The sequence below is a fragment of the Oryctolagus cuniculus genome, chromosome 7 (assembly GCF_051225735.1).
Source record: "Oryctolagus cuniculus isolate XC-2025 breed Fujian yellow rabbit chromosome 7, ASM5122573v1, whole genome shotgun sequence".
Lineage (NCBI taxonomy): Eukaryota > Metazoa > Chordata > Mammalia > Lagomorpha > Leporidae > Oryctolagus > Oryctolagus cuniculus.
Window position 1 is genome coordinate 129,319,105 of NC_142873.1, and position 23,480 is coordinate 129,342,584.

General features: G+C 53.5%; 1 protein-coding gene across 26 annotated transcripts in view; it reads left to right on the plus strand.

Moving 5' to 3' along the window:
• The window catches only part of ERI3 (ERI1 exoribonuclease family member 3), a 146,665-nt gene that overhangs the window by 114,774 nt on the left and 8,411 nt on the right, over window positions 1-23,480 (plus strand). For 19 of the 26 annotated variants that reach the window (XM_070078594.2, XM_089300798.1, XM_017346365.4 and 16 more), the window contains one exon: window positions 3,880-3,979. The exons of the other annotated variants lie outside the window; for them this stretch is intronic. In XM_070078594.2, coding sequence (XP_069934695.2) covers window positions 3,880-3,979 — 100 coding nt within the window. The remainder of the gene's footprint in view (window positions 1-3,879; window positions 3,980-23,480) is intronic. 26 annotated transcript variants of the gene reach the window in all.

The following is a 23,480-nucleotide window of genomic DNA, read 5'->3' on the forward strand; positions in this document are numbered from 1 at the left end:
TGTCCCACCCTCTGTCTAAGTCTCCCCAGGGTTTAGCTGCTGACTGTGCACAATTGGGCAGGTGGACCTGAGAGCTGAAAGAGGTGCCACAGGAGAAGTGGCTCCTAGAGAATTTGGAAGCAGCATTCGTTGGGAGAGGTGCTCAGGTGCAAGCTCTTGGAGAGAACTGTGAGAACAGATTCCTGCCCCATGCAGCTCAAGGTCAGAAAGCTTGTGGGCCCTTCCCCCACTCCCCCAGGCTGGCACATGTGAGGGAGGAAGCAGGCAGGGATCAAAGGGTGGACATAAGACCCCTAGAGACCCAAGTTGCTGTTGGCACATGGAGTTCGGAGGCAGTGCCTTAGGATGTCACTCTTTCTTTCCAAGTTGTCTGTCCAGTCACACCCAAGCTCTAGTGTGCTTCCTCCTTTGTCCTTGCTATGTCTCTGCCTAGAGCGCTATACCCTACTGTCATCTGTCAAACCCTCCAGGCCCTCCAGGAAGCTTCCCTAGCCTCCTCCAACCCCACATGGACCTGCTTGTCTTCCTTGCCCGCTGTGGGTGGCCCTCTGGGCTTAGCCTCCCTGTCCTATTCTGATGAGTCCCTGGGTGCCAGCCTTAGCTTCTCAGCCAGAGTCTCTGACGCCTAGCCCATATCACCTTGCGCTGAGCTGGTTCACGAACGGCTCTAGCAAGGCTTGTAGACAGATGTCATCTCATTCTGTGTCTGTGAGTAGCAAGGAGGGCCAGAATGGGCAGAGGGCCCAGAGGGAGAGACCAGTAGATGGTAGGAGCATGTGGGTATACATGTCATTGGACCACTCCAGATGCAGATATGTGGGGACAAGGGTTGGGCTTTAGAAGCGAGTGCTGGGGCTGAGGGCGTGTGGAGACAGATGCAGAGGGGCAGCAGGTATGCACATGTGGACCTGACACTGGCAGGAGCGCAGGTTGCTGTTGGAGTCTCTGGGTTCTTTGGGTGGCTGTCTGTGTCTGCTGGCTGTGTCTGAGGAGTGCCTGAGATGGCAGAAGTCGGGGGGAGCCTGGGGTGCTGGACCCTGCTACTGTGCCTAGGGCAGTTTCAAGAGGCTGGCCACATCTGAAGCTTCAGCTCTGCAGGGCTGTGTTTCAGTACCTGGGAGAGCCATGCCGGAGTTCTCAGCAGGGGCAACAGGAGGAGAGCCCAGGCTGAAGGAGAGCAGTTTTAATTAACCAGTTTTAATATCATTTTGGACTTTGGCTGGGATGTGAAGGCCCCGCTGGAAGCAGCATTTGTAAAAATTAAATCCCTCTTATTAGGAGCTTGGCAGACCCATGTGCACGTGCCTCCCCTGCCCCCCACCCCATGCCCCCAAGGAGGTGCTGGATGAGGCCATGTCACGGCAGCAATTGGTTATCTCGTCTTATCTGGGAATATGAAACCGTGCGGCATGACACCCGCGGCCGCAGCAGAGACGCCAATTCATCTCGTCCTCGCGCTGACAAGCTAGACTGCCCTTCCTGAAAGGCATCCGTCAGGCGGGACCAGGCCACGCCGTGCTTGGTACCACTGCCCTCCAGCCAGAGGCTCTGGCTTGCCCTGGTCCAGCCTGGCCCTCCTGGGCTTTGCTGTTGCCCTTCCATTCCTCTTCTACACATGCCAGCCTGTAGATCTTGGGGAGTCATAATTATAATGATAATCTAATCATGGTGACGCGCGGGGCAAGCATCTAATGTTATCTGAAGTGGTCTTCCCGCTTAGCAGCGATAAGGCTCGGGATGACGTGCAGATAACGTTGAGCTGCCCTGTCCCCAAGCCGCCAGCAGAGCGGAGGAGCCTCCGCAGCCCTGCCGCCCGCCCGCCGCTCTAAGCCGGGAAGCGGCAGCACCTGCTAATGCAAGTGTTTAATATTTGATGGGCTGGGATAAAGCAGGATCACCTTCGAATTGAATTGAGTGTCAGCCGAGAATCTATTACTGAAATTCGGCTGTGATTTGACAGCAAAGTAGACGATGTTATTCTTCACTAGTTACTGCAATCTTCTCCCCGACATCACTTAAATATTTTTTTCTTTGCTTGAGTAAACACACATTATCCTTCTTTTTCCCCCTTCCTTCCCTTTTTCCTTTTTAGAGGGGAAAAAAAAAACCATCCAGCTCGCCTTCTCCAGGCTGATAGAGTAGATTGTTATTTCTTTATTTGTCCTATTAAATGGAATTTCTGATCGTTTAATCCGGCCTTTGTAAGTGATTTTAAAGTACTTGAAAGGCGCCCGCCACTGCTCTCTGGCCCGCTGCGCTCCAGCCTCGGCCCTGGCCATGCTCAGCAGCAGCTCCTCCAGCTGTGCACCGCCCACTGGCTGCTTCCCCTTGCTGCCTGTGCCCTGGCTCTGCCCCAGCTCTATGCCAGCATCCTCCCACTCTGTCCTTGAGCCTCACAGTCAGGCCCTGATTTGTGGGTACAGCTGTGGCCTGGGAAAGGGTAGGAAAATACTTACTGAGAAGCTGGGCTGTGACTGGTCCTTCCGTGGTCAAAGAAAATGGTGTTGGAGGGTGCTGAGCATTAAGTGCAACAGACCCTAGCCTCTTAGCCATGGGGTTGGAGGGTGGGTTCCTGCCCCTGGGATGGACAGGTGCTACTGGTCCTCTGCCCAGCCACTGGGCACACTGTTGTGTCCAGCCTCCTGCCTTTCATTTCTGACCCTATGCTGATCCCTATCCTCTGTGTGTAGTCGGGTGGGGACCTCCGGTGCCCAGCAGGGGCACGGCAGGCACCGCAGTGCGTGTCTGAACATGGCTGGCAATCACTTTACTTTCATCACTAGACCCACCATCCAACTTCTGGAAATGTATTCAAGCTTCATTCCCACCGACCAGGGTCCTGCATACTGTCACCTTCCTGCCACTGGGAGGAGAACAGCCTGGTGTTCAGGGACTTCTGAAGTGAGGGAGTGGGTAATGTTTGAAGGGTGAGCTGGCTACTAGCCCCAGGTAGATACCGAGGACTTTGTTAGCAGGCTAAGCAGGAATTAAATCCCGTCCAGACACTTGGTAGTGTTCTAACCCATGAGGTCTCTTCTCTCTGGGTCTCAGTTTCCTCATCTGTGACGTCAGCTCAGTCATGCCCGTGAGGGAAGGTACTGTCCCTACCCTGCCATGTGTCCCCGCTGATGGAGGTGGCGCGGGTAGGGAATGGAGGGGGGCAAAGGAGTGCTGGGGGCCTGAGCAGATCGATGCCCCCAGCACTTCCTTCCCCAACCCCAGGAAAACAATTAAGTACAGATCGATGGGTGGCCGCTTTGAATATGCATAAGTGAACACTTGACCTTCAGCAGAGCGTCTGCTCCCCCCACCACACACACACACACACACACACACACACACACACACTCTGTTCCCTCACAGCTGGTTGAGTCAACCAGGTGACCTTACTCCCTTCCTCAGTTGAGCCTCCACATGGCACTCAGAGCCTTCCCCACAGCCTGCTTCGCTCAGGGCCTAAAGCAACATGACCGTGGCAGGCCATTGGCTAGCTCTTGCTTCAGGATTCTTTTCCTTTGGGTAAAATTTGGATACTCTGGTCTCCAAGGTTCTTCCCAAGACCAGTCTTTGTGACCAACAACATTGAGGAGAGGGAGCCCAGCAAAGAGCTGGGAGCTCTTGGGGCGGGGGGCGGGTATCTGAGGAAGGGTACACGGTGAAGGTGTGAGGGGCTGCTCCTGATAAGAGAGATCTTAGAGACCAGGAGTTCTCTAGAGAGGAGCCCCGCTGAGGGGCACTTAGTGAGCGGAGAAGGAGGTGAAAAGGGAACTGGCCTCCAGCGAGTAAGCCCTTGGTGGGGAGGGGTGTTTAGGGGGTGAGGGTGGTTCAGGGATTGGGGCCTCTGTTAACTGCTGTTGCCTTCTGCCTTCTGTCTTCCAGGCTTACAGCTTCGCCATGGGCTGCTGGCCCAAGAATGGACTTCTAGACATGAACAAGGGCCTCAGCCTGCAACACATAGGTCGGCCCCACAGCGGCATTGGTCAGTCCCTCTGCATATCCCCCTGGCAGCTCGGCCAGTCCCCTGCCCTCACGCCCCAGTGCTGTGGCCCACAGAGGGGCTCCATGGCTCATTCAGTACCCCAGTGAGACTGTATCCATAGCTGGGGGGAGGGGATTATGGAAACAGGACCATCGGAAAGGACTTTTCAGAACAACTTTTTGGAGAAAGCTAGGAGCTAGGCTTTGGGTGAGTCATAGGTGGCGTTGAGTTCAGAGTCCCCAACTCATGGCTGGGGGGCAGGGTCCTCAGGAGGGTGGGCACATGTCAGCTTACTCACCCCACCCCCACCGCCCTGTGGAGCTGGAGGAGGCTGTTTAATATTGTTTCTAGTCTGTGGCCACTAAACTGGACGATCAATGGGAGTTAAAGAGATGAATTATTTAAACCTCACCAGCTTTTAATTAGTCGGGGTCCTTCTGACCGATGGCTCCGTCCACAGGGTATTGACTCCCCCGCAGGAGCAGCAGCTTCCATTGAGCGCTGCCTGAATTGGGAGGGACCACTTGGGGTGCTAGGTGGGGGTACACCCTCAGGGGGATTCCAGCTTGGGAGGGGACCAGAGTAGCCATTGGAGGCTCTGCTAGTTTCTGATAAGTCTGTAGGACTGTGTCTAAGAGTATAATGTGTCCATGAGTGTGCCTGCCTGTGTGAAGGATTTATGTGTGTGTTTAGCAGTACGTCCGTATTGTTCCGGAGGCACATGTCTGTATATGGAAGTAGGCACCAGCCCGCGCGTGAACCTGTCAGAAATGGTATCTGTTTCTGTGCATGCAAATGCTTTCAAGCAGGATACTTCAAAGTGAGGAGGAGTTGGGTGTTCTGAATGGTCCGTGACATTGCCACAAACTGTGCCTTTGCAGAGCTATCACTGTGGGGGTCGGGCTGGGGGAACTGCAGGGATTCAACCAGAGGACTGAAGGACCCAGCCCGTTATGCTGGGGCCTAGGAGGAACTGAGCGTCCTGGGGGAAGGTCCCAAACTCATGAAGCTCACATCCTAGGAGGAAGCAGACACTGAAACAGGTGCTTGCCACAGTACTAAGAGCTGCGATAGAAAGCCCTTGGTTGCCCCAAGGGAGGTTTTCTCTATTCTTAGTTGTCAAGGTGGCTTCTACTTCTGTTTGCACCCCCACTGACTCCTGCCTGGTATCTTTCTTATTGGGACATCTAAAGGCTCTTCTTGGGTCTCAGAGGAAAAGAGAACGCACTGAAAGGCCCAAAGAACTGGGTCTTCCCTCCCACAGAAGCTTTTCCATGCAACCAAACCCAGCATGGTGATGCACTGGGAGGTCAGCGGGAAGTTTCCTGGAGAATAGGATACTTGAGTTGGGATCCTTGAAGGAGGAATGAGTTTCCAAGGTGGAACAATGAGAGAAGCGTGTCCCAGGTAGGAGGAATGTGTGTACAAAGGCCTGGGGTATGAGAAAGCCCAGCATGTTAGGATAAGCTTAAACATCTACAAGTAGGTTCCAGTGGCTGGAGTTGAAAATCAGAACTAGGGAGCAGCTAGAAAATACAGGGAGGAATAATGCCCAGATAAAAGGTATGGATTTTTTTCCTGGGGTTTAGAGGAGACATAGGAAGATTGTGAGAGAATGACATGATCAGAGCTCTGATTCACAATCCACAAGGCAGTTTGTGCTGCTCAAAACTAGTGCTTATGGATGTGCTTATGGATGGATCAAAGAATGAGAGAATAAATGAATTCATAAAAGAATGATGGGAAAGGGAATGCCAGAACGGACTTGCCTATGAGAAGGAGCTGCAGTAATTGCTTCTTTCGGGGATGGGGTGGGGACCACCAGTAGGGCTCCCACATGGCCTTGAGCCAGGGGCCTTGCTTCTGTGTGTCTGATTCAAGTTGTGTTCAGAGGGAGAAGGGGTTCCCTGTCCCCACTTTTTGTTGCTTCTTGAGTCACAGTGGCATCCCTCTGTCTGCTCATCTTCGCTGACCCCGGATGAGGAGCCCTCAGCTATCCCTTCCGTCTTCATAAAAGAATGTTTCTCCCTCCCTCCTAGGGCCCAGCCCGCAGCCCAGAGTGAAGTAGAGTGAGGGCTTTGGACAGGGAGTTCTGGCTGTCCCACCCACAGCTCTGTGACCTTAAACAAAGGGCAGTGCTACCTGCTTCTCAGGGCCAATGCGGGGTTCCACTGAGTCACCCGAGTGAAGGGCTGCAGGGCCTCTGCAAAGCCTGCAACCAGTGGGTGCTCAGGAATGCCCCGTCTGCGGCCTGCCAACCTCGGGGGCTCTCCACGGCCCTGGGGCTTCTTGGCACTTGGTCTTTGTAGTCTCTGAATGAAGAGGGCTGCCCTGCCAGCTCCTGGCTGGCTCTGAGGTGTGGGTGAGGGTGCTTGGAAGGGAGGAGGACGCAGGGCATTAATTGGGCTGGGAGAGGCAGGGAGGGGAGGCATGGGTTTTGAGCAGTGAGGTTAATGGCCCTCGCGCCAAAGAGACAGCTTTAATGAGCTTCAGCTGGCGGTGCCCCGAGTTACTGTGCGTGCTAAAAGGGTCGCGCTGTAAGAGTTTGATGTGGACTGCTTTCCAGCCCTGGGGTCAAGGGTCAGCTTCTGTCACTGGCCACTCAGGCTGGTCCTCAGTGACATGGTGCTAATTAACTGTGTGAGGAGCTGCCAGCCTGGAGTAGGGAGTGGTATGTATATTGGTGGGGGTGGGGGTGAGGCGGCATTGGGAGATGCTGGTCTGAGGCTCTGCACACCCCACCCCTTAGCCATCTCCAGGGTGTGCTTGGTTCTCTCACAGTGGCCTGGGGCATGGCATTGGTGGTATGGAGGCAGGCTTGCTGGAGGGTTGTGGTGACAGGTGTGGGGCAGGACAATAAGGCTCTAGAGGAGAGAGGGCCAACTGGGATGTCTGTGGGCAGTGGGGAGACATGGAAGTGTCTGGGACCAGGGAGTGACTTGGTCAGAGTGGTCTGCTGGTTTTTCCAGGAAGGTCTAGTGAGGAGGAAGTGCAGGCAGGCTGGCAGGGGGAGATACAGTAAAGTGAGCAAGAGATGCTGGTTGATGCAGAGCCAGGGCAGTGGCTGTGGGAGTGGAAGCAAGGGACCTCTCATGCAATGTGTACCTTGCACTTGCTACAGGTCAAAAGCTGTGACAGGTGCTAGAAAGTGTTGGTAAAGATGTCAGACACAGTGCCCTGCCCCAGCAAAGCTCGCAGGTAGGATCATGAGCTGGGCCCTGGATGTGCAGGGAGAGAGAAGGTTCAGGGATGGGCGAAGCTCTGGACAAGGAGGCCATCAGAGGTGCACCAGTGTGACATCCTAGTCAGGGGAGACTGGATCCCTGCTGGCCTGGTGTGTTTGGCCTTGGGAACCTGATAAGCAAGGTAGTGTGGAGTAGATCAGAACGGCTGATTGCTAAGGCTGCTGGTGGAGTCTATCAGCATCCTTGGCTTAGGCCCAGGGCTCTGAGGCAGGGCTGCTGCCACAGGGCCTGTGAGTGGTCTTGCTTTGATTTCGGCAAAAGATCAGCAAGGTGTGTTCTTTGGGGGTACTTCATATTAACCAATTTAATTTTCAAAGCAGTAATATAAAGGCGGGCATCATCATTCCCGTTTTTAGAGATGAGGAAACTGAGACTTAGTTAAGTGACTTTCCTGAGGTCACACAGCCCATTGATTTGAGGGCCAGGATTGTAACCCAGGTCCATCCAAGTGCAGAGCCTGTGTTCTGAGCGTTGTACTAGATGCTGAAGCACCCTTTTGAAGTCGGCCATTGTGCTGCCAACAGAGACAGTGTACAAGAAGACAGATGCCCTTCCCTCAGCATCCTGTGGAACACATTGGGCTCAGCAGGCTTCAGAAGGCTTCCTGAGAAAGGAAAAGAGGCATTGCACCCTGTGCTGCGGGCCTCTGCCCTCCTTTGGGCCCTGATGGTTCCTGTGATTTTAGTTTGCTCTCCACCTCTTGGCCCAGGAAAATCCTTCCCCTCTTTCAGAGACCGCCTCCTCTGGGAAGCATCCTGGCCCTCTCATTAGGAGTGTGCAGAGCACAAGCTTGGGCTCAATTACAATTTGTGAGAGGTGATGACCAGGCCCTACACACTAGGGCTCTCTGAAGGCAGGGCTTGGGCCTCCTTGCAGCCTTTCTTTTTGGAAATCTGCACAGGAGATATCAGTAAAATCTCACGCGTGATTGTGACGTGGAGGCCCTATAGACGGCTCCTTTCTGCTGGCTGGGAGGGTAACTGGACCCCTCCCGGATGCCCGGCTGGGTGGTCCTGCCCTGGAGCGTAGCCCCTGTGCTCCAGATAGGGAAGGATGGTTCTGAAGCTGCTGGGCAGGGGCGTGGCTGGAGGCCAAGTGCACTCTCTGGCACTTACTGCCCAGCACCGTTTGGCAAGAGAGCTGGGCTGGCAGGTAGCTAGGTGGGGGCCTGCCCCCCCGGGGGCAGTACTGGCCTGTGGTCTCCCCTGAAAGAGTGGGGTGTCTATCAAGAGTCCAGTCAGAACGCATTAGCTCTGTGACACGGATCTCATTAGTGACCGTGAGAGGTGTCACCGCGGGAGAATCGGCGGCTCAGGGAGACGCTTGTACCAAAAGGAAGAAAGGACAGTGACAGCCTTTTCTCTGCCGCCTCTGCCGCCAGCTCACTGGGCCGCCCGCCCTCCTGCTCGTGGGGGAGTAGGGGGTGCTGGCTAATGAGCTCGTCTACACTACAGCTTTGCCTTCCCCTCCTTGAAGTTTCCCAGGTCCCTCTGAAGACCTCAGGCCTGGGATTAGCACACAGCGAATGCCAGCCCCCCTCTTGCCCAGCGGGGAGTTCCTTCTGATCACCCTGCTCCTGCTACCATAGGCAAGGGAAAGGAGGTGGTGCCAAGGCAGAGCCACTGTGGCCTGGAGCGGGGGAAGGCTCAGGCTCCTCTGCAGCACTTGCCAGAGTGATCATGTCACCTCTCTGCGGAGGGCTCTTGCTTCCAAGAGGTGCAGTCTCTGCTCCCCTTGCCCAGTGACATCTCCTAGCCCAGCAGTGTCCCCACCCCGTGGTGAGCAGCCCTTGGCCCAAGGCAGGAAAGAATATCAGATCTCTGGCTGAGGATTCAGCACATAGCATTTAGATCTGGTATCACACGGGACTTTCTGGCTCGCTAACAAGCTTTGGAATCTGCCAGAGCCCAGTGTCTAGCCTTTAGATTGCCTGTGAATGCTGAAGTATTGCTGTGAGGCCCCTGCAAACCTTGATGTTACTCTTTCCATCTGTCCCAGAGAAGTGCCTTGCCCCCTCCCACCAGCTTTGGTCACCTTCAGCACCAGGAGGGGAAGAGTCAGCCTGGATATCTTTGGGGGAGGGGCAGAGACCATGGCAGGAGTGTCTTCATCAACACTCACCCCCTCACTCTCAGGTGTGGCCGTGAGAACGTAAAGATTCAGGGGGTAGGTGCCCATAAGAAGGGGCAACTCTCTAGGCATTGGCAGCAGTTCTACTCGCCTGCCTGAGGAGTGCTCCTTCCACCCTGAGCTGACCCCTTGGAGTCCCAGGCACATCTGAGGAATTGGCCCTTCCCACACACCAGGCTCTAGTTGTCAGTAGCAACCACAGATGGAAGAATGGACAGGTGGAAGGGTGAGTTGACGGATGGATGGAGGAAGGTTCTAGTGTGTGTCTGTGGATATGTGTTCTGTGTTTGATGCCTTGGGAAGTACAATCTTTGTTTCCATACCTTCAGAGCCCTGGGCCCCAGGCTGGCCTCCCCTTGTCTCTCTCTGTATCTCCTGTCAAACCATCACAGACGTAAATGACAAAGAAATCAGAAAGACAGATCAATGCCGGCCAAATTAGCACTTGCAGATAGACTGTGCGGGGATGTCAGCGCCCTGACCCCTGGTGATCTTGCAGCCTCCGCTGCTGATATTATGCAAATTGCATCCATCTGGCAGGACCTGCGTGCTGGCTGCTCTTACTCAGAGGAGTAATGGGCTGGGGGGTGGGCGGGAGTGTTGGAGCAAGAGTCAGTGGACTGAGTGTGTGCGTGTGTGTGCATGTGTGAGCATGTGTTTGAGTGTATGTGAGGGCGTGCGGTGCCCACCAAGCGCTGGGCGGTGATTGAGTGATTGACAGGGCAGATAAGGGGCTGCATTGGATTCCTTTGGGCCTGGGGATTAGGAACAGCCACAGATGGGAGATAACTGGACTTCATTTCAGTTTATTTTCCTCCTTATCCCCTCTCCCCACCTTCACTCCCCGAAAAACACAATCTCTGTAGTTTGTGTTTTCATCAATATTTGCAAGTCATTACGACCGGTTTAAGGTGAGAGACAATGTCAGGGCCCAGGCCAGGCCAGCCCCGCACTGATCCTGCACAGGTCTGGTACCCTGAGAATGAGTCCCTGGAGTACCACCTTCATTCCAGTGCTGTTCCCAGCAGCCCTCCTCGCAGGCCCTGATGCTCACTGGACCATCGTGCCTTACGGGCCACCCTGCTGACCTGCCTCATCTGACCCACTGCCCTCTGACATTGTTTAGGCTCCAACATAGGTGTTTCTGTTGCTGGTGTTAACTGTGCCCCCTGGGACTGCCCTTACTCTTCTACAAGGTTCTGGACCCTTCCTCACAGCCCTTTCCATTTTGAACACTACTGACCAGGTCCCAGGCCAGCTGTGCACAGCGGTGGCTGTGACCAATGGACAGGGGATTTGTTGGTCAGATCTGGATCACACCAGCATCATTTGACAAGTGCCTGGTGCCTTGAACACTACACTGGGCTGTGTATCCATTACCTCACTGAATCCTCTAGCCCCATGAGGACTGCCATCTCTACGCTGTGTGAGGGAACAGGCTCAGGAAGGTTGCATTCACTCCAGCTGCATAATAGGGAAGTAGGAGATCCCGAATTTTTTATTAGAAGATTTATGTATTTATTTGAAATGCAGAGCGATGGAGAGAGAGAGAGTGATATCTCCCATCAGCTGGTTTACTCCCCAAATGGCCACAACAGCTGGGGTTTGGCCAGGCTGAAGCCAGAAGCCAGGGGCTCCATCTAGGTTTCCCCTGTGGGTGGCGGGGGCCTCAGTACCTGGGCCATCTTCTGCTGCCTCTCAGGTGCATTAGTAGGAAGCTGGATCCTACATGCAAAGTAACCAGGATTTAACCTAGACACTGACGTGGAATGTGGACATCCCAAATGGCAGAAGCAGCCTGACCCTGCACCACATCTACCCCAGACAGCCAGAATTTAAATACAGCTCTCTTTTGGCCTGGAATTGACTCTTGTCTACCAGGCCCATGGTTTTGCTGCCATGCAGCCTGCCTCCAACTCTGGATGTATCACTATGCTTGGATCACTGAAGTGAGCCATCCTTGTCCAGTAGGCAGACAAGTTCCTTCAGTTCCCAGACTGTGAACACAGAGCCAGGCCCCTGCCCAAGGTAACCTAGCCCAAAGGGGACAGCAGTCCAAACAGGTCATACCTTCAGGGGCATGTGTCTAAGACAGTTGGACTGTAGCTGGAAGGACACACAGAGGACAGAATGCACCTAGCAGCTGAGCCAGCCCAGGAATGTCACAGCACATGGTATACGGCCCCTGTAGCTCAAGGAGAGGGCCTGATGCAGCCCAGGACAGTCAGCTGTGGTGAGCTGAGGGGATGGCTGTCCCAGTGCTCCTCCAAAACTGGGTACCCACTGTACCCTCCCACCAGGCAGGGTTGGGAGCTCAGAGTGCTGGGGACATGTCCGGGGACATGTGTGCAAGGGGAGCTTGTCCTAATGAGGAGAACATGGCTGCTAGTTAGGCAAGGGGCGGGCAGGAGCCGCAGAGCTGATTGAAGGCAGGGGCAGGGGTCAGACAATTAGGCCCAGATCCGGCCGTTTGATGTGAGTTCTGAGGCCTCAAAGCCTCCCTTCAGCCGGCTCCCTCCTCTCCCTCCTCTCCCTCCTCTTTCCTTTCTTCTTCTGCCCAAAGGCAGGAAGGATGGGAGCGCTTATGCTCACTGTTACTATTATTAAACCCTGCGGCAGGCCAGCCAGACCCCAGGACTCCTGCCCACAGGGGGCACCCCAGGCCCCCAGGAGGCTCCTTGGGCTCCAGAGCAGGCATCTGGCCAGAGGCCAAGTCCAGGCAGCTGAACCCCAAGGGCAGGGTGACCCTGCCTCTCACTTGTTTCTGAGGAGGGGGAGTGAATGGGGCTGCCCAGCAGGAGTTTGAATCCTTGGGGCTACTTTCACCATCACCTGGGGTCACTTAGTTATTTTCTGTCCTGTCCTGGAGGTGGGGTGGAGGGCATGATCATCCTTACTACCCCCCCATCATGCAAATAGTCATCTGCAGCAGTCATCACCCCAACTTTGTCCCACAAGATAAAAATACCTAGAGCCCCACAGCACTGCCTCTCTCTCTCTCTCTCTCTCTCTCTCTCTCTCTCTCTCTCTAATACTCATACTCACAAAGCAGAGTACCGCCTCATCCTCATGGCAAGGCCACACACACAATCCCAGGGCCCTATACTTCAGTCATACTTATGGTTCTTGGACAAAAGCCCTCTCAGTGCACTGCTATAGAGCCCTGGGCGCTAAGCCCCACCCCCAGGAGAGCTGGGAATAGCCATCAGAGCTTGTGTGCAGGGTGCAGGCTATCAGGGCCCTTGCAGTTCCCCATCGTAGGAAATAAGCCTCAAGAACTGGTGCTGACCAGAGTGTGGGAGGAAGCCAGATTGGGGGGGGGGCAGAGCAAGAGGGAGGGTGGGAGCAGAGATAAATGTTAGCTCATTTCTTCCGTAATTAGTTACTCCCTCATCCCCGCGTTGTAATTGTGAACAAGCTGTAATGTTTAATTAGTCTGTAAATGAAACCCCAATTTCATAATGGCCTGGCTGACAGGGCTAAGTGAGCAGGGGAGGAGGCGGAGGGTAGGTGATAGGGAGGGCTTGCAGGGGAGGGCAGTAGCAATATCGCCTCCTTTTCAGCCCTAGCCTGGCCTCAATGGGGGAACTCTGTGTGACTGTCCAGCTCTGCGTGTCTGCCTATAATGCCTCCTCCCTGGCCCTTCTCACCACAGAAGGGGGTGGGAGGGAAGTCCTTGGGCATCATCCTCCCTCCTAGCCTCCCCCAGTGTCTGGTTGGGATACCAACGAACTCAGGTGTTTCCAGTTTGAAAAGCTTGGGCTGCACAGGACTTGAAATCCCAACAAGGAAAGGTTTCCTCCCTGGGTCTAATGTCCGCCCCCACCACCAAGCCATGCTACTAAGAGGCCTTTGCTTGGCACCTAGTCCCTCAGGATCTGGTCCTACACCCCTGAAGGAGTGGTGGACCTCTCAGTGCAGTCCCGGTGCCAAGGAGAATCCTGCAGACACCCAGGCCAGGCCTTACTCTCAGCGTCCTCACAGCAGCCTGTGATAAGCTGGAGCTGCCGCAGGGGGGCAGCCCTGGCCCCACCGCTGCCTCATTGGTCTCTCCCTGTCTCCCCCACAAGATCCTCATCGCCTCCACACGCCCCCGCCCTGCCTGCCGCAGCCATAAATCTCAATTTACGAGGGCAGCTCTGGTGGGGGAGGGAGGCAGCACCGCTAATGATGGCTCCTCAGCCGGATTTTTCATGTTGCACAGTCATAAATTTTTAAGAACAGCATGGGCAGCACGTTAGCAAGTTATCGGGGCTGCCTCCGTGCTGGCTGCCTAGCTCCAGAGAGGGAGAACAGAGACCCGGTAGGGCAAAATAGGTGTGTGGGGCAGGGGTGGGGCAGGGGTGGGGCAGGGCTGCCAGATGAAGTCTGAGGGCCAGGGCTCAAGGGGACTTTGGGGCGGGGCTGGGAAGTGTTGCCCAAGCAACAGGGAGGCCAGGACAGGCCCAGAGTGGGATCCAGTGTGGCGTGGGGGCCACTGATGGATGCCTATGCTTCAGGACTTGACACCATGATGTACGGGGAGCCTGGAGACATATGGATTTTCAAAGTGGCCACTTTGAATAGAATTGCAAACCTTGAGCATGTGCACAGGGAGGCCCTTGTCCTGGCAGAGCTGCACTTGGTTCATGAACCAGGTGTCTTTTGGTATCGTTTTGGGGGGCCAGGGTCTCAGGCATCGCCGAGGGAGATGGTTGGGGAAAGGCCAGCAAAGGGAACATCCCGATATGCTGGAGCCAGGAGCCAGGAGCCAGGAGCCAGCAGCCTCACCCAGTTAAAGCTCATCCCTTCCAGGTGGAGTGATCCTGGGTAAGCCAGCCACCATCCTGGGCCTCTGTTTCTTCCCCTTGAAGGTGGGGTTGACGATGGCTCCTACTCAGGTTTACTGAAGTAAACGCTGTATACCCTGAGCACATGTTAGCTCCTTATCTAATTTAATCTCTAGAGACGTTTCTGAGGGAAGTGTCCAGGGGGAAAAGCAGGCAGGGCATTCCCTTTGTTCATTCATCTGAAAAATGTTCCCTGAGGTCTCCTGCGTGCCCAGGCCTGTACTGGGGCTTCTGGGGGAGGGAGTTCCCTTCCTGGGTGGCAAGGTGAGTGCTGTTAGCTGAGGCTGCCAGTGCTTCCAGCCCTGGGCTGCGTCCCACCGCTCAGGCAAGGAGTCAGATGCTGGCCCTCACTTTCCATGGCAACACCTAGGTCTTCAGGGGCTGAGTGGCCCGCACAGGCCACCTTTAAGCCCACAGGCCTGCGCTCAACTGAATTCCCTGATTTGTACGATGTAGGGGCTGATGACCTTGATCTCCTCAAAGGTGGCCAGGGGAGCGAGTGGGAAGTGAGGATGCATTGGAGGAGATGAGCCTTATTCCTGGGAGAGCCTCGAAAGGCTGTAAGCACAAGGTCAAGAACTCTGAAGTTCCTCAGGTCGGCAGAGGTGCTGCGAGTGTGTGTGTATTGGGTGTTGAGAGAATCTGTGCTCAGGAAGACTCTAGACAAAGTCTGGTCCTGGAAGCAGAGGGGGATCCCCGGGCTGAGGATTTTAGGGCTGGGGGTGGGGTAGTTCCTGTCTGCGTGGGCCCACATCCACCTCCATCCCTGCCGCCTTCCCCTGCCCTTCTGAAGCCTGCTGCTGCCTCTTCCCCTTGCCCTCATCTTCTAGAAGCAGCCTGGAGCATTTCTCTCTTGCTTTCTGTCTCTCTCTTGCTTTCTCTCTGTCATGGCTTTACATTCTCCCGGAGCCTCCTGTTCGCACCCGTTGGCCCAGTTGACACCGACTCGCCCTTCGGGGCTCGACTCAAAGCTTGCTTCTTTGGGAAGCCTCCTCTGACTCCTAGTCTGGGCCTGGTCTCCCTCTCCCTCCTGTGTTTTTCCACAGCACCTTGCGCTCCCCCTTTATAACTTTGAGTCACCATTGTAATTAAGAAATTACTTGCTTGAAAGTTGTTTAATGCCTTTCTCTTACACTGGATTCTAAGTTCCCTGAGGGCAGGAACTTATGTCTGTTTTGTTCAGCTTGTATCCTCAAAGAGCAGCACAGTGTCTTGACATGTATAGGTAGATAGTAAATAAACTGCACTGGTGTGAGTCGAGTTAAATTGAGTTGAAATGGCCCTGGCCCACCCCTGGGTGCCAGGGCAGGGGGAGATGGCTAGGAAAGTGCCTGGAGCTGAGGTGCTTCCCATTAGTCCTCATGATTAATTCACAGCCACACTGTGATGGAGTGGGCTTGTCCCCAGCCAGCGCCTCCGCTGGGGCCCACCTGTTAGCGACAAACAAACAAAGGGGATAAATAATGCATTGGGAGCTGAGCCAGGCAAGGCGGCAGCATTGAAATTAATAGGGATTAGCTGAGCAGCTTGAGGATGAAATATTTACCAGGTGGGACTGGGCTTAGGGCGGGTAGCCCCTCTTCTCAGTGTCTCTAGACATAGCTAAGGCCTTCTCTAGGCCATCATTGGTTGGGACTAGGGAGTCCCCAACACCACCACTATCACCCCTGACTGCTTCAGTTTGCAAGATGGGCTGGCCGTGTGGATAGTGCTCGGGCCCCAGCCAGTCCCCAGGCACTGCAAGCTCTAGGGAAACCAAGATGCCGGGATTGGAGGTGGGGAAGGGGCTGAAGCCTCTGGCACTTTGGAAGCTGGAGATTGATTCTCAGGCCCTGGGTACGTGGAGGGAGACTTCGGGTGGCAAATGGTGTAGCTGGAGGAGGGTCGCCTGTGAGCTTGTCCCTCTACCCTCCCCTCTTCTCCACCAGTCCATCCTGGCTGTCTTCCCCTCACCATGCGATTCCTGAGGGTCTCTGTATAGATAACATTAGTGCCCTCAGGGGATTTGTGGTCCTGCGGGAGGTGGCGGGCAGTCACAGGAAGAACATTGGGTGCTGTGGGAGAACCCAGAAATTCCTCGTGCCAAGATGGGGTGGGGGTAAGCACCTGGGAGGGAAGGAGAGAGCTAGTGCAGACCCTGAGGGCTGGAAGGCAGAGCACGAGAGCCTGGGTTCTTCTGGGAGGAACCGGAGCCAGCCCCTTGGGACTCATGACCGAGTCAGGATCTGTCCTGGGAGCAGGGAGGAGCCTTTGGAGACTGTTGTTTTCATTCTTGACTCTTGGTACTTTGAATTAATTTTACATTTGCATGGAAGTTTCTCCATATTCTTTCCCAGCTTTCTCTAATGTTAACATCTTGCATGATCCCAGTGGAGTTATCAGCACCATGAGATTAACGTTGGTACTAGCTTATTAATGAAACTACAGGCCTCATGTCCATTTCACCGGTGTGTTCCATCAGTGTCCTTTTTCTGTCCCCGGATCATGGAAGGGTTTAAGACAGACAATGAAATGACCAGACCTATGGTATGGAAGACACTATGGAAGAGAGAGTGCATAGATGAAAGATAGTGGTGGCTGGCACCTGGAGGGTAGCAGTAGGAATATAGATTCAGAAATTACTGGAAAATATACAGTAATTAAAACCCCAGGGTTGCATCAAGTTGCCCCAGGAGAAGAGAGAGTGCGAAGTGAAGAGGGCCAGTGACAACTCCGAAAGACACCCACATCTAAGACGTAATCATAGAATCAGTGGAAAGAGGGGCCAGTGTCATGGGAGAAGCAGAAGAGAGCTTCCTGGACAGAATGCTCCACTGTGTGCATCAAAACCTGAAAGTCCTCGGGACTTTTGTTTAAACAAAAACAAAAATGGATTGCAAGGTGAGAGATGAGGAAATGAGGCTTTGGCTGTCAACATCTGTGAAGTTGGGCGCTGAATGGGAGGAGACTGGGTCCTGTCACGTGGGAAAGGGAGTTCAAGGGATACTCATTTTCTCCCAAGGCGGGAGGGATTTTGTTTGCGTGCTACTGTGAAGGACCCAGTGCAGGAGAAGAAAGTGAGGCTATGTCAGGGGCCGGGGAGTCCCGAGTTGTGGGTTGGGCTCCTGGGAGCGGTGGAGGGATGGGAAGTGACATCAGGACCCATCCCTCTTGTGACAGGGTGAGAGGAGAGGGTTGCTGCAGACATGAGAGTACTTCTGTGTGGCTGCTGTGGAGTAGGAGACAAGATTGTTGCATGGGCAAGGGGGCTGGGCCGGTGCGGGGGAGTATTTCAGGTTTGTGGAAAGTAGAGCAACTTGCAGCTGTCCCCCGGGGATCCAGGGCCAGGATGCATGCATGCACTGGTGAGGAGTGTCGAGGACTGGCTGGGCAGTTTCATACGCCAGCGGAGACTGACCACACAGCTCTCATAAGTGGCGCCCAGACGCACTTCTGGGGACGGCAGATTTTGGGTTTTTCTGGGCAAAGGTGACAGAAGCAAAAAGGGAACAGGGGAGTTGAGGATATTGGCAAGAGAAAGACTGAAATGGTGGATCATGGACTCTAAGCTCTGAAGGGAGATGTGTCCATTTTGTTGTCAAGGTAGAAACTAATTGACATATACCTATGACCCATCTTTCCTTCTGCCCACTCCAGAGACCCCCTGTGTGGTTAGGGGCATCAGTGCAGACCCGTCTGCAAACCTACTTTTTCAGGTTTCTCACACAGCTAGTATGGCCATGACTCTTAGCCATGGGACCTCCAGGAACAGTACTTAAAAATAACTCTAGGGCTGGCGCTGCGGCTCACTAGGCTAATCCTCCGCCTTGTGGCGCCGGCACACCGGGTTCTAGTCCTGGTCGGGGCGCCGGATTCTGTCCCGGTTGCCCCTCTTCCAGGCCAGCGGTTGCCCCTTTTCCAGGCCAGCTCTCTGCTGTGGCCCGGGAGTGCAGTGCAGGGTGGCCCAAGTGTTTGGGCCCTGCACCCCATGGGAGACCAGGAGAAGCACCTGGCTCCTGCCATCGGATCAGCGCGGTGCGCTGGCCGCAGCGCGCCGGCCACGGCGGCCATTGGAGGGTGAACCAACTGTCCACTCTGCCTGTCAAAAACAAACAAACAAACAAAAAAAACCTCTAAGAAATATGCTATTCTTTTTTTGCAGTTAACTTTTTATTTCAGAATAAAATTTGCAAAGCAAAAATTGCAAAGTATTACAAAGAGGTCCCATATACCCCACACGCTGCTTCCCTTACTCTTAACATCTCATGCTGAGTTTCTCCGTTTATCTTTATCCAGACTTCCTCACTCCATCCCCCACCCCAGCTCTGAATAATCATCATTCTTTGTTCAGATTAAAATAGGTGAAAATGGGTGGGTTTTTTGTTTTTTGTTTTGTTATTGTTGTTCTTAGCTCCCACCTGTAAAGGAGAACATGCAGTATTTTGTCTTTCTGTTTCTGGCTTATTTCAGTTAGTATGGTGTTCTCTAGTTCCATCTCTCTTGCTGCAAATGACATGATTTTGTTCTTTTTTATGGCTGAATAGTATTCCATCGTGCATGTACACCACATCACATTTTCTGTATTCATTCATCTGGTGATAGACATCTTGGTTGATTCCGCATCTTGGCTACTGTGAACACTGCTACTATAAAAATGTGGTAGAGCAGGTATCTCTTTGATACAGTGACTTCATTTTTGGGGGTGTATACCCAGTAATGGGATTGCTTAGATTATATGGCAGTTCCATTTCCAGTTTTGTGAGAAACCTCTGTACTGTTTTTCATAGTGGCTGTACTAATTTACATACCCATGAACAGTGTATAAGAGTTCTTCTTTCGTGGGGCCGGCGCCATGGCTCACTTGGTTAATCCTCTGCCTGTGGCACCGGCATCTCATATGGGTACTGGGTTCTAGTCCCAGTTGCTCCTCTTCTGGTCCAGCTCTCTGCTGTGGCCTGGGAAGGTGGTGGAGGATGGCCCAAGTGCTTGGGTGCCTGCACCTGCATGGGAGACCAGGAAGAAGCACCTGGCTCCTTGCTTCGGATCGGTGTAGCTCTGGCCATAGCAGCCATTTGTGGGGTGAACCAAGGGAAGGAAGACCTTTCTCTCTCTCTCACTGTCTAACTCTATCAAATAAATTAAAAAAAAAAAAAAAAAAAAAGAGTTCTTCTTTCATGCTTGCTTCGGCAGCACATATACTAAAAAAGAGTTGTTTTTTCTCTACATCCTCACCAGTATTTGTTACTTAAAAAAAAAAAAATTCTTTTATTTAAGAGACAGAGGAAATCTCCCATCTGTTGATTCACTCACCAGATGCCCAGGCTGAGGCTGGGCCAGGCTGCTACCAGGAGCCTGGAACTCAATCTTGGTCTCCCACATGGGTGGCAGGGCCCCAGGTCCTTGAATCATCACCTGCTGCCTTCTGAGGCACACATTAGCAGGAGGCTGGAATTGGGAGTTCAGTCGGGACTTGAATTTAGGCATTCCAATATAGGATAGGGGCCTGTATCCTATCTGTCTTTACCTCTAGGCCAAAAGCCTTACCCTACTCCCCCCTACGTCCTGGGTTTGCTATTCTTGCCCACCAGTCTTCCTCCTTCCTTTTTCCTCGAGTGTGGATGTGATCATTTGGTCTCCAGCAGCTATTTTGGCACATGAAGTAATCTGGGGATCAGAAGCCACATGCTAAAGAATGACAAGGCAGAACTGTGGAGATGTGGGACATTTACTCAGTGTACCCTGCAAGCTGCTGATAAGAAATACCTGTCCTAGTAAAGTCATTTTCCTTCCTTCTGTCTTTGTGTGAGTTTTATTCTTAACTTCACCCTTTTAAGCTTTTTAATACCATGGCCTGTGTCCTAACATACAGCAAGAAACAGTTTGATCAGATGTTTCAAGAGTGCATACTAAAGGTTACCAGCTTCACGGCCTCGTTCTCTTTTGCCTGGACTCCTCCATTCTGCAATTTTACCGTGTAAGGTCGTTTCTCGGACCATCCTGTATCAGTTTGTGAATGTTCGGCTGCAAGAAAAAGAAATCCAGTTTAAAATATCTCAGGGGCAGGCATTTAGCACAGTTGTTAAGATGCTGCTTGGAATGCCCACATCTCGTATCAGAGTTCCCAAGTTCAAGTCCTGGCTTCAGTTCTGCTTCCAGTTTCCTGCTAATGTGAACCCTGGGAGGTAGCAGCTCATGGGTTAAGTACTTGGGTCTCTGCCATCCATGTGGGAGACCCAGATTGGGTTCCAGGCTCCTGGCTTAAGCCTGGCCCAGCCCCAGCTGTTGGGTGCATTTGGCAAATGAACCAGCAGATGGGAGATCTCTCTCTCTCCCTCCCTCTCTGCCTTGCCTTTCAAAGCAATCTAAAAAAAATTAAATTGTAAGGAATTGATTAGCTCATAAAAGAAATGTGGAGGCAAGGCATCCTAGGATTGGTTAATTCCGTGTCTTCAAGGACCCACATTTTTTCTGTTTTTCTGCTCTTGTCTTGGATGCAGTCTTCGCAGGCTAACTCCTCACAAGGTTGGAGGTAGCTTCTTCAGTCTCAGACATTGCGAGCAGATAAGAAAACAGCCAGCAGAATGGAATGTGAGGGACTGTGTGCCCTTGTTTTTCTTTATAAGAGTAAGGGAATTTTTCAGGACACAGAGCAGCCCCTAACTCAGTGACAGGCAAAGGGAACAGGATCACCAGCACTGGTTCCCGCCTCGGGTCACATGAGGGCCTCGTGGACTCTGCACGCATGACATGCATGGCTGTTTTGGGGATACAGTCCAAAGTGGACAAGGGAAGAAGTGATGGTGCATAGAGGGGGTGGGGCAGGTTTCCAGGGAGTGGAAGAAAAGGAGTATTGCTCGCTGAGACGAGGGATGTGTGAGCGCGAGACGTCACAGGGAGAGCAGGAGCAGGTTTGGAGGCTGAGTGTGTTGCTGGGAAGAGGGTGGAGGTCCGACAGTGGAGAGTCTGGCAGCAAGACTTCTTGGGGCAGGGCAGAGGCTGTGGCAGCTGAGTCTTTTGGGAGGAGGTGGCTGTGGCCTGGCTTGATGGCACATGCTCACAGGAAGGCGAGAAAGACGGTGGCACATGGGTGATAGGCCCTAGTCCTCTCCAGCACTGGCAGGTAGCCAAACCTCCCTGGTATCTCAGGGTCCTCATTTTGGAAGGAGTCTGTCCTGGCTGTTCAGACCATTCAGGAAGGGGATGTGGCTCTGCCGCCTTCCTGCTGGAGCTGCTGAAGGGCTCGGAAGGCTGTGCCTTCGGGAAATCCCTAGGGACAAGGTAAGGCGCAAGCTTGCTTGGGACAGGTGTGGCTGCCAGGTCTGGTGGATCTGCTCAGCTGTTCTCTGCAGCTGCCTCCCCCCATGCCTGCCCAGCCAGGTCCTGTTCACTTGGCTGTAGCCTTCCTGCTTGTACTCTGGCACTTTGAGCTGTGGTGTCCCAGAGCTTCCTGGCCCCTCTACCTGGATGGGGCTGAGCTGGGGGAGGCGGGCATCCCCATAATGGCCAGAGCAGCAGCCCTGTGACTACGGCGTATTTCACTTTTAATTCTGACATATAATGTAATGATCTTTTTTAAGGCCCGATGATATTATCTGCCTGACTAGATTATTGAGTCTTCATCATCTCCAGATAAATTTATGGCCAGGACGAGGCTCAGGATTTATCATCAGTCAATAGAGCTCGATACTCTAACAAGGCGTGTAATAAGATATACATATTTAATGATCCAAGGGGAGGAGCACTAATGGCAGCCCCGAGTCAGTGGTCCAGGGGCTGAGGCTCTGCCCCAGGGCTGCCATGGCTGTGGACATGTGTGTGCGATCTTTGCCGCGTGGTCCCCAGCTTGTCTTTCTCAGCACTGCCTCAGTCTCCTCCTCTGCAAGTCTCTGAAGGAGAGGCAGGAGGGGAAGGAAGAGGGAGCTCCAGGCCTGTAGCGGAGCTGGGGCCTGAGCCCCTTCGGTCCAAGGGACGGACACACCCCCTGAAGACTCCTCCCACTTCCAGGCCTTGGAAGGATTGGGGGTGTCCTCCGACCCTGACGCCCAGGCCCCTGAGCATTAGGGCAGGCCCACGAGGGAGGGAGTGCCGGGGCTGCGTGCCCAGGCCGCGCTGATGGTGACGGATGGTTTTTCATTATAGCCTCTCAGGTCCTGCCCGAGCCCTGTGTGGAAATTCTATTTATTCCCTAATTTGTAAAAATTCCCTCTTTATCTGATCCCAATCAGGGCGGGGTAATTGGCTCTCTGGGGCAGCGGCTGGGGTCCTTGATGAAGAGCTATGTGGATGTACCCAGCCCGGCCCCCACCCGGCCTGCCACCAGGGCCCACAATTAATAATGATTTGCAAATGGCAGACAAGCAATAACACAGAAAGATGTGGCGTCCGTGCTGCCTCTTCATTTCCTCCCCTCGCAGATACAAATGGCCACAGAACAAAAACCCAGCACTATAAATTCTGGAATTAGTTATTCACCGGGATAAATGGGGCCTGGAGCCAGCAGCCCCTCTTCCCGCCACCCTTCTTGCCTGCTTTCCCCATCCAGGTCCTGTCCCCTGGGCTGCTCCCTGAGCTGGGACCCCACTCTTCTTGTTTCTTTGGCTCCTGACGCAATTCCTTGGCTTCCTCCCACCACTCTAGCTGTCTCTTTCTGTGTCCACGGTGACCCGGCCAGCAGGTGGGACTCACCCACCCTTCACCTCCTCTCATCAACTGCCTTGGCTGTGCAGCCTGGCTTCTTTCCCAACTATGCTTAGGGGTGTGAGTGGACGGGGCGTGCCCTGCCAGGCCTGGGCATCTGGATCAGGGCTGCTCTTGGTGTCCTCTTGGCTTTTGAGACCAGTCAAGCATCTGCCTGGCCAAGTCTGAGTTGGGCTCCTGGTGGCCAGACGTGATGTAAGTGACATAAGAGGTTTACTGCTGTGCTCACTGGTCAGACAGGGACATTGGCACAGGCATTTCCGGGCACCGTGCCCTCTCGGCCAGGCGCGTCTTCCCCACCCCCACGTGGCTGTGAGCTGGCGGGTAATGGGCGTGTAATGGCCTCATTTCCATGCCCGGCCTCCAGGAGCGGCGGTAAGTGTTTGATTGCCTTAATTTCCAAACACATCATTATCCCAGCTTTACCAGCGCTTAATAAACACTTTATGAGGATTTTTTTAAAAACATCTTCGGTCCGCATACTTCTCTGAAGTGATAAACTCTAATTAAGTCTAATATTTAAAAATATGGTAATGGTGAGTTGTTTGAATAAGTGGACTGCATTTCTGTAATTTCATTATTACGTAAAACACGCTAATTATTTGGAGCGCGCTTATTACG